This window comes from Drosophila obscura, unplaced genomic scaffold, assembly GCF_018151105.1.
Source record: "Drosophila obscura isolate BZ-5 IFL unplaced genomic scaffold, ASM1815110v1 contig_9, whole genome shotgun sequence".
Lineage (NCBI taxonomy): Eukaryota > Metazoa > Arthropoda > Insecta > Diptera > Drosophilidae > Drosophila > Drosophila obscura.
The window spans coordinates 2,829,105-2,845,864 of record NW_024542883.1 but is presented as its reverse complement, the minus strand read 5'-3'; the positions used below and the strand labels follow the sequence as shown (position 1 = coordinate 2,845,864).

Genomic DNA, 16,760 nt, shown 5'->3' with positions numbered 1-16,760 from the left:
AGCTTACATCTGGAAAGCTTTTTTCAGAGATAGCACTTCTTTTTTTTTTAGTTAACTCTAGTATCTTACGTCTGGTTGTAAAGAGCTTTAATGTTTTGAAAAGATAATTAAAACAGCTAGAAGTTAAGCCTAAACACTTTGTGATTTCAGCTTACCGTCTGGGAAATATAAAGCATTGAAATGCAAAAACTATGATTTTTTTGCGGTATTTTTAACGAAATTTTGACTTTAAAAACTCGGGAAAAGTCGAAAAAAATTATATCCTGTGACCTCTGTTTGTTTGTGCATAGGCGCATTTATTAGGCGTCGTTTAAGGTATTGTTCATTAAAATCTATGGAGAAACTGGAGCTTAAATTCGATAACCAAACCTAAAAAATGAACAAAAAATACCTTTTGGAAGGTTGCGGGCCGAAGTAGGACCCGATGGCAAAACATGGCATGGCCGATGGCAAGACCATAAAGCACGGTGGCGGATGCATTATGTGTTGTGGTGTATTTTCCTGGCATGGTGTGGGTCTGCTTTACCGAATCAATGGCATAATGGATCGTTTCATGTATGCTGATATTCTGAAAAATCAAATGGAACCATTTACATTTGAGAATATGCCTGTGAAATGGATATTTCAACACGATGGCGACCCAAAGCACACATCTTGCGTCATTAAAAAGTGCTTGAAGGACGAATCCATCGAAGTTCTGAAGTGGCCGGCTCAAAGCCCTGACCTAAATCCAATGATGTTAAGGTCATGATATCCAGAAAAAAAGTTGCAAATCTTAACGATTTGTGGACAGGTGTCAAAGAAGCTTGGAACTCCATACCGAGAGATGTCAGAAGCTTGTGGAAAGTATGGGATGGAGATCAAAAGCCGTTATTGAAAATCGTGGATATTAAACTAAATATTAAATTTGTCAAACAATTATAGCTTTTGAGCTTATTTTCTATGAACTATTGGAAACATTTTGAGATTGTGCTATTTCTGTGACAACCCATATATCGTTATTTTTTAATTTTTATCTCTTGTTTCAAGACATTTATGAATTAGTTAGTTAATAAGTTAAGCTATGAAGATCCAAATTTGTTTTATTTTTAAAAACAATTTTTTAATTAAAACGAGAAGGAACGTGTGAGTCGCTTCTGGGGACGCGACTCTACTTATACCCGTACTCAGTCAGTATATACATTTTTGAGCTTATGATTTTTAAGAATTTTACATTTCACATTTTTTTGCTACATATGATATCTACATCTACATATACAATGTATATTCTACATCTAACATGTAGATTTTACATGTGCCAATTAGATTCTACATTTCCTCCGCTAGGGGTTGCTCGCGCACTGAACGCGGCAGAATGTGCGAGCGAGAAGGAAAATGAGATGCGTTGTCAGTGTAGGGAGGGGGAGGGGAAGCAACAGAAAATGTATTTCTTCATTCTGGCTATAATTATGGTCCGATACGATTCAGATTCGGCAATCTGGTAGATATTCTCTACGATACTGCGCTTTCAGTTTTTGCGTATCTTTAAAATTCTGCCTGCCCCAGATTTTCGTCCTTTGTGGTGGCGGAAGGGGGCGGGGCGAAATTTTGAAATACACTTGTAGCAGTGTGATATCACATGAGTCTGGAAACCAAATTTGGTTTCTCTAGCTTTTATAGTCTCTGAGATCCAGGCGCTCATCAAGACGGACGGACGGACAGACGGACATGGCTATATAGACTCGGCTATTGATGCTGATCAAGAATATATATACTTTATGGGGTCGGAAACATTTCCTTCTCTGCCTTGCACACATCCACTTTTACCACAAATCTAATATACCCCTTAACTCTTTTTTGAGTACGGGTATAAAAAGCATTCCATAAATTTAATATTTTTTGTGCTATTTATATGACCAAGGCTGTATATGGAACATCGGCTATATTTTTTGTTTATTTTTGGAAATCATTTTACTATTCTACCATTTCTATTTTTTAGAGATATAATATCACAATTCGTGTCCATAAGCAGCCATTGGTATTATGCTTGTTCCTGAATTGGCTCGAGCTACTGGAATGACTGATTTTCAGTATGTCTTTAATGCTGATCCCAACTTTTGATGTTAACATTATTGATTTCTTAAATATTCTTAAATTAGATTGATGAAAGCAATGAGCGAGTATACCAGATTAGCTCCGGATCGTCGTATTGAACGTCTGCGGGTATTAAACCAGCGCTTGCAATCGTCGAAAGAGAGCATGGATGTGCTAAAATCGTGGAATATTAAACTTGATTCAGCTTTGGTGGAAATCCCAGCACGCGTTTTACCTCCTGAGAAAATTGTCTTTGGCGATCAAAAGCGTTTCTTATGCGATAGCCGAGCTGATTGGACTCAAGAATTCCGAAAAAACTTAATGTACTCGCATGTGGATATAAAGAGGTGGTATGTGATAACTCCACAGCGTAGTTTCCGGGAAACTGAAGAGTTTGTCAAGCTCTGCATCCGTGCTGCCAGTGGGATGAAAATGATTATTTCCGAGCCTCGATAGTATGTATTAATTAAAACTATATATTATTATAAATAGGAATACATTTAGTTCCGTATTTAATTTCAGCGATAAAATCCCTGATGATCGCAATGGGACATACTCGCAATCGATCGATAATGCAGTAGCCAAAGATCCACAAATTATAATGCTCGTGCTCAAGGCTCCAAACGAAGAGAAGTATGAGTAAATTGATTTCATAAAATGTGTGTATTAATTGGTTTTCATCATAAACAGGTATAGCTGTATTAAAAAGCGCACTTGTGTTGATCGACCGGTACCATCACAAGTTGTTACGCTGAAAACCATTGCTCCAAGAAAAGAGAAATCGAGTGGCCTCATGTCCATAGCCACAAAAGTGGTTATTCAGATGAACGCAAAACTGATGGGCGCGCCCTGGATGATAGAGTTACCTGTTCGCGGATTAATGACCGTTGGGTTTGATGTGTGTCATTCGTCAAAGAACAAAAACAAGTCATATGGTGCTCTTGTAGCTACGATGGCTATGAAATCATCAACCCGCTACTATTCTTCAGTAACCGAACACATGAAAGGCCAGGAGTTGTCGGATCAGATGTCAATAAATATGACATGTGCCCTAAAAGCGTTCCGGGATCATCATGGTACTTTACCAGAGCGAATTCTGTTCTTCCGTGATGGTGTCGGTGATGGTCAACTTCATCAAGTTGTCAACACTGAAGTGAAGTTTTTGAAAACTAAACTAGATGAGATTTATAAATCTGCAGGCAAAGAAGACGGCTGTAGAATGGCATTTATTGTTGTAGCTAAGCGGATTAATACTCGGTACTTTGCCAACAAACGCAATCCCGTGCCAGGTACAGTAGTCGATGATGTCATAACGCTTCCTGAGCGATATGACTTCTTTTTAGTGTCGCAGGCTGTGCGTCAGGGAACGGTATCGCCTACTAACTACAATGTTATACACGATAACATGGGACTAAGTGCCGATAAACTGCAAATGTTGGCCTACAAAATGACCCACATGTATTATAATTATTCTGGGACTTGTCGTGTGCCTTCCGTGTGTCAATACGCTCACAAGTTGGCATTTCTTGTAGCCGAAAGTATTAATCGGTCTCCATCATCTGGTTTAGAAAATCAACTTTATTTTCTTTAAACGCTTTGTATGAGCAATACTATATTTAAAAAAAAAAACAATACTTAATTATGTTTTACTTATGTAAAGTCAAATTTTTAATGTAATTGTTTGACAAATATAATTAAAAACCGATTTGTACACTTCTACCTCGTCGTACAATAAAAACAATTTAAAGAAATGAAATACATTTGTTGTTTTTAAATACATACACCCATAGACTTGCGCTAACATTTAGTGCTCCATGTAAACAGTGAATAACTTTGACATTTGTGAGCCAATTTGCATATTGGACACAGTAAAACATTCTTCGTTTTTTAATGCGTTTTCCATGACTTTTTCGAGAATGAAAAAAGGTCTGAACGGTTACTAGTTTCAACAAAACGGTGCTCCATGCCAAACTACACATCAAACAATGCAGATACTCCAACAAAAATTCCCTGGACGACTGGTATCCAAAAATGAAAATATTGAAAAGCCCAATCCATCCGCACTTATTTTTTTGGGGTTATTTGAAAAGTAAAGTTTAGGCCAGCAATTGTTATACCATTGTCGACCTCATGGCAAATATTCATGCCGGAATCATCGCTATACCGCCCGAGATGATAGAAAACGCTGCAAGAAAGGTACATTTTACTTTGTCCAATAAACTTGATTGATTTTGTTTTCTAAAATTAGTCTGAACAAATTCTGAAGGACCAAATTAAATAAAAAGACCTTATACGTACATGCAAATCGGTTCACAAATATCAAAGTTATTCAAGGTTTACATGGAAAGATGAAAGTAGTCTTCATACTAAATAAATATATGTGCATATCTAATTTTTTCTATTTTAATATAAATAACGGTAATGCAGCAATACTTTAGTACTCAATAAATCCAAGTAAAATTGGTATATCTTCATTTTTTTTTTAAATTTATAAAATATATGATGAATTCTTTGTATGACTTAGTATTTGAAGTTAACTGTTTATTTCTCTTGACATAATTTCACTATTTTCTTATTTTTACTCATCAAACCAAGCAAATTTTTTCCGATAGATTTTTTTTACATACTTAAGTAGCTTACATCTGGAAAGCTTTTTTCAGAGATAGCACTTCTTTTTTTTTTAGTTAACTCTAGTATCTTACGTCTGGTTGTAAAGAACTTTAATGTTTTGAAAAGATAATTAAAACAGCTAAAAGTTAAGCCTAAACACTTTGTGATTTCAGCTTACCGTCTGGGAAATATAAAGCATTGAAATGCAAAAACTATGATTTTTTTGCGGTATTTTTAACGAAATTTTGACTTTAAAAACTCGGGAAAAGTCGAAAAAAATTATATCCTGTGACCTCTGTTTGTTTGTGCATAGGCGCATTTATTAGGCGTCGTTTAAGGTATTGTTCATTAAAATCTATGGAGAAACTGGAGCTTAAATTCGATAACCAAACCTAAAAAATGAACAAAAAATACCTTTTGGAAGGTTGCGGGCCGAAGTAGGACCCGATGGCAAAACATGGCATGGCCGATGGCAAGACCGTAAAGCACGGTGGCGGATGCATTATGTGTTGTGGTGTATTTTCCTGGCATGGTGTGGGTCTGCTTTACCGAATCAATGGCATAATGGATCGTTTCATGTATGCTGATATTCTGAAAAATCAAATGGAACCATTTACATTTGAGAATATGCCTGTGAAATGGATATTTCAACACGATGGCGACCCAAAGCACACATCTTGCGTCATTAAAAAGTGCTTGAAGGACGAATCCATCGAAGTTCTAAAGTGTCCGGCTTAAAGCCCTGACCTAAATCCAATGATGTTAAGGTCATGATATCCAGAAAAAAAGTTGCAAATCTTAACGATTTGTGGACAGGTGTCAAAGAAGCTTGGAACTCCATACCGAGAGATGTCAGAAGCTTGTGGAAAGTATGGGATGGAGATCAAAAGCCGTTATTGAAAATCGTGGATATTAAACTAAATATTAAATTTGTCAAACAATTATAGCTTTTGAGCTTATTTTCTATGAACTATTGGAAACATTTTGAGATTGTGCTATTTCTGTGACAACCCATATATCGTTATTTTTTAATTTTTATCTCTTGTTTCAAGACATTTATGAATTAGTTAGTTAATAAGTTAAGCTATGAAGATCCAAATTTGTTTTATTTTTAAAAACAATTTTTTAATTAAAACGAGAAGGAACGTGTGAGTCGCTTCTGGGGACGCGACTCTACTTATACCCGTACTCAGTCAGTATATACATTTTTGAGCTTATGATTTTTAAGAATTTTACATTTCACATTTTTTTGCTACATATGATATCTACATCTACATATACAATGTATGTACAATGTAGAATGCAAAGCGAGAACACGTGTTCAATTTTTCAGCGCCGTTGCGTCAAGTTAACTTTTCGTCAAAACAAAAGTGCTTTTAAAAGTGGTCAGGCGTTCGAAAGAGTTCTCCTAATTTAATTATTTAAAATTAATTTTAAAGTTGAAGGTAGTTACTTTAGTGGTTGTTCTTGTAAAATTAATCTGATTGATTACATTTTTTTTGTGTATTTTAGATCGATTAAACCTTTTTTGTGTATTTTGTAAACGTATTTTTCATGTTTAGTTGGAGTTTTAGTTGTAATCCCACAAAATTCCACAATTCGTTTGTGTGTTACTGTGTGTTTGTCTGATTCTTAAGGTACAATAATCGTTAAAATTAGCTGCAGAAATTTGCAGATGTGTATATAATCGTAAATATACTGACGACGTCTGACGTTTTTCAAGGTTATGTTTTTGCGTATTTTGCTTTTGCTCTATCTTCGTCTTTCGTGTTTGTTGCTTTCTTACTTACTTATTTGTACCATTCTTATTCATTCATTTCATTGGAATTTACTCTCATAAATGTGTGTTTGCACGCCTATATATTTTTAATCTATGGTGCACACACCGCCCACAGTGCACAAAGTTTTAATCCATGGTGCAGAATTGGAAAATATCTCGAATTGCAATAAACACGGATTTAATAAACAGACTACTTTTGTCTTCCGATCCCTTTATTGCAGGACTAAGGAAATTACCATGCAAATATAATTCAAATTTAATGAAGTCTGCATTAGATTTGTTAGAAGAATCGGATTAATTATTATTTCTTCCCTTTTTTTTTTTTGATTATTTAATTTTTACCACGCCCATTTCTTTTGTTATGACTCCTATTTTGTTTGCATAAAAGTATGTTATTGTTATAATAAAATTACTAATATTTGAATCAATTGCAATTGCAATTGTTGCTATGGAAGCTATATGATATAGTATCCCGATTTTGACTACACTCGCTCGGGTTACATAAAGTTCTTATTTGTGCAGAAATATAATATTTAATTGCATTAAAATATAACAAAAAAAGTTTTTCATACAAACACTCGATTTCATACAAATGGTTTATATGGCAGCTATAGGATATAGTAGTCCGATCCGGCTGATTTTTATACGTCAATTTACAAAAAATAAAATAAAATTTTGTGCAAACTTTCAAGCCTCTACCTTAACTTTGAGTCTTTTTGGCCGCTCTCCCATAGAACGCCGCCCACTGTGCACTGTTCGGTAGGCACCCATCCCATTTGTTTAGGATTATTCCAATACCAGTGGAGCACGAAAAAGAATTAATAAAGGTAGATTTGAGCTCAAGATATTTAGTATATAATTTTGAAATTGATTCATATCATTCGATGACTGAGGCTACCTTGAATAAATGCCAAAAATGGCAGACAAATAAAAGAGTATGTGAAGGTAATTGGCCTTGGAGCAGCGCCAATGATAATGCTTGTGAGATAACTCCGTTCAAACCAAAAGGTCATTCAAATTGTGTTTATAGAAAAGTAGCAGAGACCAGGTCATTTTGGGTCGAATTAGAAAAGAAAGGTAGTTGGCTCTTCAAAGTTCCAGTAAACACTAAGAAGAATTAAAGTAGCAAGAAGACTGCAATCAATAGCTCTTCCCTACCCACTGTAAATTATCTAAAGTTATCATCAGTAATTATGATTCTAATAAATATAAGAAGGTAAAATAAAATTACTCTACCAAACCTTGCCACCTTCGGGCCTTTGCAGAATGTTCAAACATGAACATGTCGATGTACGAGTACATTAAGAAAAGATTCTGTACACAATCTATATATTTATAAATTTAAATGTAGTAGTACATACAGTCGATAATTTACGACCGTTTGAAAGAAAGGGCAAAGATGTGTGGTAATAAATACGCGACAAGCAATACACAAGTGGAGTTCCCACTGATCAAATGTAGAGCTAAGCATTAATGTTGTATGCAATGCGTTGCATGCACTCAAACAACCCCCACGGTAACTGTAGCCGTTCCATGGGTCTAGCGATAAGAATAGAATATCAATTGTACCACATACATTGTTTGTAAACTGATATAAGGCTCTGATTTTAGGAATAAAATAGTTTGAATTCGGACTTAAAATGGACTATTCATCGTTTTTAATTTTAAGACATATTTATTTAGGAATCAACTTTATAGTACAAAGTTTTTTGATTCGGAAAACTTCGTTCTAGCTGCTACATAAACACATAACATAACTAATATATGTTTTTATTCTACTACCGAAAAATATCAATCCAATGTGTACATTGTTTAATGAATTAATATTGTTTAATTTAAAATAGACACATAGTTTCTTGGAGAAAGATTCTTAGAAATCTTTGTAGATTCCGATTCTGGTGGACGCTTATATCTTTTTTTTTTTGTCCCTACCTAGTATACTTACAGTGGTGCTCATAGACTTAAGCCACAAGACTTCAACCAAGAATTTAAACGAAAATTAAGAAAAGTTGTTATTTCACAGCTCCAATTTTTTGTGTCACATTAGTTCTATATATCAGTGTTCTAATAGAAGAATAACAAAGTTATAAAAATATATAATCAACGAAAAACTAAAAAAATCTGAGACCATCTCCAAAATGTCCTGCTCACATACTTAAGCCACCTGGAAAAAATGGTTGAAAAAGTTAAAATTTGCCCAATATTCCTTATTCTTTTAATAAATTTACTTTAATATTGAGTGGGATGACCTTTCTGCTTAAGAACAGCGGAGCAACGCTTTGGCATTGAATCCACAAGACGTGCGCACTGTTGAGGGGTGATTTTCCTCCATTCTTCTTGCAAAATTCGTCACAAATCGTTTTTATTTGCTGGTTTTTTTTGGCCAACGACTTGTTTAAGAATTCCCCACAAGTTCTCTATAGGGTTCAAATCGGGGCTCTGCGGTGGCCATTGCAAAACATTGATTGCCTCTTGGTTAAGCCACGACTTGACTATCTTGCTGGTGTGTTTCGGGTCATTGTCCTGTTGAAATATCCAGGCAAGTGGCAAATTATCGGCATATTCTCCAGATAAATTGCTAATAAGGATGTCCCTGTACATTTCGCCGTTCATAATGCCTTCTATCTTCACTAGGCGACCTACGCCCGATGCGGTGAAACAGCCCCAGACCATAATCGAAGCGCCACCATGTTTAACGGTCTTCTTCGTGTATTTGGGGTCCAATTGTTTGTTGGGAGGACGTCGTACATATGGTTTACCATCACTCCCAAAGACATTAAACTTGGATTCGTCGCTCCAAACAATCATGTTCCAAAAATTGGGACGCTTTTTAACATTTTTAATGGACAGCAATGGTTTTTTTTGGGCAATGCGTCCATATAACCTGAATTCATTTAGCCGTCTTCTTATGGTCTGAGCTGACACATTCACGCCATAATCTGCCACCATTTGACCTCTGATTTGCGTCGAAGTCAAGAACGGATCGGCTTTACTGATTTTGGCAATCCGTCTATCGTCGTTTAAAGTGGTTTTTCTGGGCTTTTCACGTGGAATATTTTCCCAGGTTCCATGTTTCTTATAAAATGCAATGGCATTTCTGACTTTGCCACGCGAAAAATGTAAGGTCTTACAAATTTGTAAAATACTTGTGCTTTTTTCGTAATATTCCCAAATTAGCTTTCTTTCGGCCGGATTTGTATTTTTATTTTTAGCCATAGCGGTCAAATTGTTTTGGGAAACGTATTTAGTATTCAATATTTTAGTTTAGAAAATAACTAGCACAACTTTCCCGGAAAAAAACACAAGTTTGACGATCTTAGCTCAAGGTGGCCTAAGTATATGAGCGCAATACTCCTTTTTGACATTTAGTCAATTTTTTGAGAACCCCCGAATTCCTACTTGTCATTTTTTACTGTGATCAGCTGCTTAAATAACAGTGTTGCAATATGTAAAAATTTCAGGCCGAAATAAATACTGTAATGTCCTATTTCAGGCTGAGGTATGCATCAGTCTGTCCAGGGTCCTGAATTACAAGTTATTTATAATTCACGAGGACTTTATCGGGAAAACCAGCAACTTTGCCAGAAACTGAAATAGAAATCACAACACTTTTGGTTCTTTTAATTTCAATGTGTTTCTTTATTCTTCCGTATTCTTCCGTATGATTATTCTACCCGGTTATGTTATGTTTTAATTGTGCTACGACGCGTATGGTGGTTTGACTGACTGCCGCCCTACGATGGCTGGTGGACTGCCTCCGACGATGGCTGGTGGACTGCCCTTTTCTTCATGCAAGGCAGTGCCATTTATAGATCGGCCGGCCTTCGATTTTCCCATGAATGTCTTACAGATATCTTATTTCTACTCCAGAATGTGGGAAGGGTTCTTACATAAATATATATTGCCGAATTATAGTCTGCGCGTGCAGACGGGCTGATCGGTAACAGAAGGTTACCTAATCATTAGCCCTGCAGTCAGTGTCCAATATCCCCGGTAAGGAGAGTCGGAGACTGCTGACTGGCTTGCGCATGTGGGGGTTTTGCCCGGTAATCGAGGGTTACCTAAGCAATCGCCTCCCAAAAAGTGTCCAATGTCCCAGGTAAGGTGATCGGTGTGCACCAGTACCGTGGGAAAGGAATTTCGTTGGCACTTCGGGAATATATATTGTTAGGATATTTATTTATTTATTTATTTAATATTATTTTAGGTACTTATTGCGTAAGCCCCTTCTGCTGGTCTCCTGTGTTTTGGCGTGTGCTGAGTTTGCATTTTTGCTGGGTGTTGATCGCTTCACCTGGGAGTAGCGTTGGCTGCTTCATCTGCTTGTGACGAACCATGGGATCCATGGTTCGTTACAATACATATGTTCAAAAAAGTTATTAAGAAAACAGTTTATGGTAGTGGAGTCGGTCGGAAGCGTCTCCTCACCGCCGAGGAGCTGGAGACCGTGATGGTCGGAATCGAGTATGTGCTCAACTCGCGCCCGCTAGGCCCAGTCCCAAGCGACGGAGACGCGCTGACTCCCGGTAACCTGCTGACCGCTCATCGCACCCCCAGCACCCCCGACCAGGAGGGTTTTAGTTGCTTAAGGCGATGGCGTCTTGTCTCGTTAGCCAGGCGAATGTTTTGGCAGCGATAAAGCTCTCTCTCGCTCTTGGTTTAATAAGATATTATAACATAGAGAAAAATAGGTCGAAAAAGAACCTTGACATCGAGCGCACGTCCCTTTTATTTAACCCTAATTTCGTAGTAATAAACATATATTCATTTGTAGCCACCAAACTCAGTTTTCGTTGTTTATTAAATTTAGAAAAACTATTCTACTATTCTATTCTAAAGCTGTAGTTCGATCAAAAATTTAGAAATGTCGGCTGAATTTACCGATAAAACCCGCGAAACAGACATTTTACAACGCGTGCCACTTTCCATAATATACAAATAAACATCTTTCGACGAAACTTAGACTTAAATGTCAAAACTCATATAAAAAAGTGTGCAAACTTTTACATTTTTTTCAAAAGCACATCTGATTATGTTTACATTTTGTATGGGCAAAAATTAAGCTTTGAAATTTAATTTAAAACAAAACGACCGATCGCTAAATAATTTCTGCACGTAATTTCTTTATAAATCGAACATTTACCGAATTTTATAAGTGAAATGTGTTTTTTCCAAGTAGGATATTATTATTGGTACAGCATCAAGAAAGTTGAGCTAATTATCTGTTTATTAAAGTTTTTCGTAAATTAAGGTCAGTTATACAGTCATAATTTTATGAAAAAGGCGAATGGAGTAAAGTTGTCGGAGAATATGCCAATATTATCCTTAATCTGCGTACAAAAGTATTTGCGAAATATCCAATATTGGGGAAATTAGAATACTGTTCAAAAAATGTTTAAAAACAAAACAACAAATAAAGAATTTGGCTTAAAATACAGCGACTAGTAGTTGATGGAATATAACGGCTAAACTGTCTCTTAAGTTCAGCCCCCGTAGTATTGAGCAAATATTAAGTTTGGATTAAATATGGAAAAATGGTACGCAAACCTATGCTGCTACCAAGGCATAAAAACGCTCGTAAGCTATTTGCAGAAACGTTCAATTTTGTCTCTTACAGTATTACCGTTAAGCGAAAAAAACTGGGAGGAAAAGTGGATTTTTCAATCCACGTATCCAAAGCGACAAAGCAGTTCTTTGAGGAACGAAAAATGTATCTTGGCCTGCATGTTGTCCCGTTTTAAACCCAATCGAGAATGTTTTGGGAATACTCTCGGACAAAAATAATATACATATTTTCACCTTAAATTAAAAATTAAATTTCCTGAGTTTTTAAAGTCAAAATTTCGTAAAAAATACCGCACAAAATCAGAATTTTTGCATTTGAAGCCTTAATATTTCCCAAACGGCAAGCTGAGATCACTAAGTGCTTGGGTTTGTATAGCTGAATTTCTTAGGTTTTCAGAATGGCAAAGTTCAGAACAACCAAATGAAAGAAAAAAGCTTTAAAAAAACACAAGACCATAAATTCTTAAAAAAAGTTGACAGAAAATAAACATAATTCTTTAAAAAGGAAAACGACTACGTAGATCTAACGGTATCACAACGGAGCTTATTTAATTGTGCTAAGAAGCGGGCCGAGCGGATTATCTTTTCAGGTTGGGGAGGCGGAACGATAATGAAGGCAGCAGCCTAAACTTCGTAGCCGTCCTATTCCGTACTAATAACACACAATACTTCTCCAATTTCGTTACCAGTGAATCTGGCAGGCGATTTAATTTAACCTAACCTCAGTTTTTTCCCCATAACTAAGATATAATAAATACAAATACAACAGTTAGTTGTAATAAATATAGCAATATAGCATATAATTTTAGTAATTCACTCTTACTTGGCGTACTAATAACACACAATACTTCTCCAATTTCGTTACCAGTGAACCTGGCAGGCGACTTAATTTAACCTAACCTCAGTTTTTTCCGCATAACTAAGATATAATAAATACTAAAACAATTAGTTGTAATAAATATAGCAATATGACATATAATTTTAATAATTCACTCTTACTTGGCGTTTTCTATTTATCTTACATAATATATAAATTTCTTAGAGGCCGAACACATCGGCTACCTTTTTTTAAGCCTTAACACTAAATTTAAAAATTGGCTTAAATTTATTACGGTCCAAACGGTATTTGTTCTAAAGGAAAGCCAGGGTTAATGGTGTGTTTTTGATATGCTTTAAAAATAAAAAATGGAATTTATATTATTTTTTTACGCATTTACCTTCATATCCTTACCATCATCTTATTACGACGTTCTTTATGAGAATTTAAAAAATATTTGAATCGGTTGTGATCTTAAGCATTAGTTTCATCTTCTCGTAGAGATATTAAAGTCTTGAGATTGAGTTCATCACAACAATCGTTCGAAACCTACATTTAAATAAATTACAAACCAAAATATGAACATATAATAAAATGTATGGATGACTTAAATATAAATCGTATGTAAAAATAAAATAACTATCCTAGGGGCTCAAAATATTGATCCCTTCTAAGAAGTGTAAGTCTTTGCAGTGTGCAGTAAAAAACGAAAAATCCTTGACCCCTTAAACTATACCTGGTCGAAATAAATACGGGGACAATATAATAGTTATCTTTTAAAACTATTAAAAATTGTTGAGCATTTGTATAAAAATTTTAAATGTGCGTGCATATCAAAGTTTGAATTTAGGTGCAGAAATTATTTGGCGGTTGGATATGGTTCTTTTTTAATAGAATTTCAAAGTTTCGTCGAAAGATGCTCGGGTTGTAAAATGTCTGTTTCGCGGTTTTCACAGCTAAATTCACCTTTTATCCTCCTCGTCGTTCATAATACAAAAAAAATTCCCGCCTGCGTCGCATTACCTTTCACGTTTTACGAATGGCATTGCGACATTGACATTTACGAATTACATTGCACATCCTTACAATTCTTCTTTTTTTCTTATTACATGGAATAAGAGTACGATACCGGGATTTTGGCTAGAAAGTATCAGCTATGGAAACCGTACACATACTTTCACATTCTGGGAATGTTTTATCTGTTAAAAAATATTGTCGAGTTGATCCATAAAAACGAGCATTAAGAAGATATTGAAAGGGTTCGTAAAAGCACCATATTAGACCCCAGTCTTCAGAGTTTAAATCTCTTTATCAACGAAGAAATGGAGACTTGGTACTCTTTTTCGTTGTTGCGAGTTGGGGGGCGTCTACTTAATGCTCCTATGTCGTACAATGCCAAGTTTCCGCTGTTGACAAAACGCTCGCAGTTTGTGCAGACCAATAATGTATGTTCGCTAACTGCATCAAACGAATTTTCATGCCGGCCCACGAACACTTGAGAGCATCTTTAGGCAGCGTGTTTGGATAGGAGGACAGGAGGTTTGCCGGCGATAGTCAGGTCGTGTATTCGCTGCTTTAAATGCCAATTGCCAAATTTGTTTGTCTGTTATTTGTCTGTTTTGCGTCCAAAGCGGTTCATCTATAAATTGTCTTCGATCTGACCACTTACTCCTTTTTAGCTTTTCAAAGGTTCGTTGGTCATCGATGATGTCCAACAAAAGTGAACTGCGACAACGCGACAAATTTTGTCGGACGAGGATCGGGGCAAAACCGGACGCCATCCGCGAGTTTGCGGCAAAAATCGGGTGCGAGTTTCCCTTCCTGCAGCCTCGACCACCGCACATGGGCGGACTCTGGGATGCCGGAGTGAAGTCGGACAAAAACCTCCTGCTGAGGTCGGTCGGAAGCGTCTCCTCACCGCCGAGGAGCTGGAGACCGTAATGGTCGGAATCGAGTATGTGCTCAACTCGCGCCCGCTAGGCCCAGTCCCAAGCGACGGAGACGCGCTGACTCCCGGGAACCTGCTGACCGCTCATCGCACCCCCAGCACCCCCGACCAGGAGGGTTTAAGTTGCTTAAGGCGATGGCGTCTTGTCTCGTTAGCCAGGCGAATGTTTTGGCAGCGATAAAGCTCTCTCTCGCTCTTAGCTTAATAAGATATTATAACATAAAGAGAAAATTAGATCGAAAAAGAACCTTGACATCGAGCGCACGTCCCTTTTATTTAACCCTAATTTCGTAGTAGGTTAGGTTAGGTTGAAGCGGCTGTCGGGATTGTCAGAGACGCGACACACCTAGGCCGGTTTCGGCCCGTTGTGATACCGCATATTACGTTCCCTTCTTCCTCGTGAGACCCTATGTTATCCATTATCCCATCCGGATGCCCTTATGAAGCCTGCGATCCGTCTGGGACTGATTGTAGACATGTCCGAAATGTCAATTAGAAAAGGAGAGTTATGTAATTGGATGGTTTTTTCAAAGAAACAGCAACAATTTGTAACTTGGTTTTTTTTTTTTAATTTTTAAATTTTTGACTTTTTTTGTGGAGACTCTTTTATTAGTCTCTGGTCCGTTCTGCTGTCGACAATCGAATGAATGTCAGAAGTTGAACACCTGGACTTCTTCCTTTTTCTTCTTCTCTCTCTCCTTTTCTCCATTCCTTCTTATGTCATCGGTGTCTCCGTTTTGGCTTTATGTATGTCTATTGTTTAGGCAACTCTAGTCAATTGTTTAGGCAACTCTAGCCAACAACTTTACAGTGGGGTCTTCTTATAGTGTCCTCGTTGGACATTAGCTTAGAAGGTATTGGCTGGAGACATCTCGGGAAGAGTGTAGCATGTAACTCCTCCCCCCTGGATTGAAGAGACGGCCAGAGGGAACGAATGGTCGGAACGAAAACTTGAACTTTCCTTTAGTTTCAATACGATGTTGTTTCTTTTGAAGATTATGATTAGCGATTCTCCCAATGTGATAGTGTCGAGACCAATATGAATATATAAATAGATAAATATATATTTTTAATTAATAATATTTATTTGGTTAGTTTAATGTTTAAATGTAAGAATTCATTAATGTTCAGGGAACCTAATATGATATGGGTTAGTAAGTGTATGTTTACATCGATCTTCTGTGTAATAATTCTGTATATGTTTTGTATGTTTATATGATTATGTATTATTTTTTTTTTTGTTCAATCGTTTAACTTTTGATTTGTGTAATTTTTGTTTTTTATTCGTTATTAATGTCGGTCCTTTGTCTTCTAATACTAAGTGTTTGGTAAATCTGGGAGTCAATTTGTTTCTTCGGTTTTCTTTCCTGAAAATTATGTCATTTTCTTGTGTCGGTATCGGTTCATTCCTTTCATTATTTAGTTTCTGTGTTCTATTATTTTTTTTTGTCTGATTATCCTGCTGGACCTTATTGTAAAGTTTTTCCCTAAATTCATTTAGTTCGCTAAGGAATTCGTGTTCGTTATTGAATTTAATTTCCCTGTTGAATGTATGTGTCCGTCCGGTAAATAATTCGTATGGTGTCATTTTTGTTGCTGAGTGAATCGCATTATTATAGGTAATAAACGTTTCATTAAGTATATCTTCATGATCTATAGTTAGCTTCTTGTTTTTCTTGTTGGCTAAAATAATCCTATAAATTTCTGTTAATGAGGAATGTAGTCTCTCTACTGGAGAATTACTCGATGATTGTTGAAATGAATTAACATGAAGCTGTATATTATATTGGTCACAGAAATCCCTAAAGATTTTTCCAGAAAATTCTGCACCTTGGTCACAGAGAAGTTTTTCTGGAATTCCGTGTGTAGTAAGAAAATTCCTAAGTGCTCTTGTTACATTTGGACAGTCCCTGGCAGGTATAGTGTATCCAGTAGCAAACTTTGAAAATTTATCTATTACTGTTAAC

At 36.3% G+C, this 16,760-nt stretch overlaps 1 protein-coding gene and 1 long non-coding RNA gene across 2 annotated transcripts; one reads left to right on the top strand and one right to left on the bottom strand.

Moving 5' to 3' along the window:
- Positions 1-2,022: 2,022 nt before the first annotated feature.
- On the top strand, positions 2,023-3,817 carry LOC111081883 (protein aubergine-like). The gene is made up of 4 exons (XM_041596032.1): positions 2,023-2,069; positions 2,139-2,528; positions 2,596-2,706; positions 2,764-3,817. Exons 1-4 carry the CDS (start codon positions 2,023-2,025, stop codon positions 3,662-3,664), a joined length of 1,449 nt encoding a protein of 482 aa, XP_041451966.1. The 3' UTR covers positions 3,665-3,817.
- A 9,143-nt stretch (positions 3,818-12,960) lies between these two features.
- LOC121405298 lies at positions 12,961-13,600 on the bottom strand. The gene is made up of 3 exons (XR_005968511.1): positions 13,582-13,600; positions 13,260-13,394; positions 12,961-13,198 (listed from the first exon to the last, which is right to left on the bottom strand). It is a non-coding gene; the product is annotated as an uncharacterized LOC121405298 (long non-coding RNA).
- Positions 13,601-16,760: the final 3,160 nt, after the last annotated feature.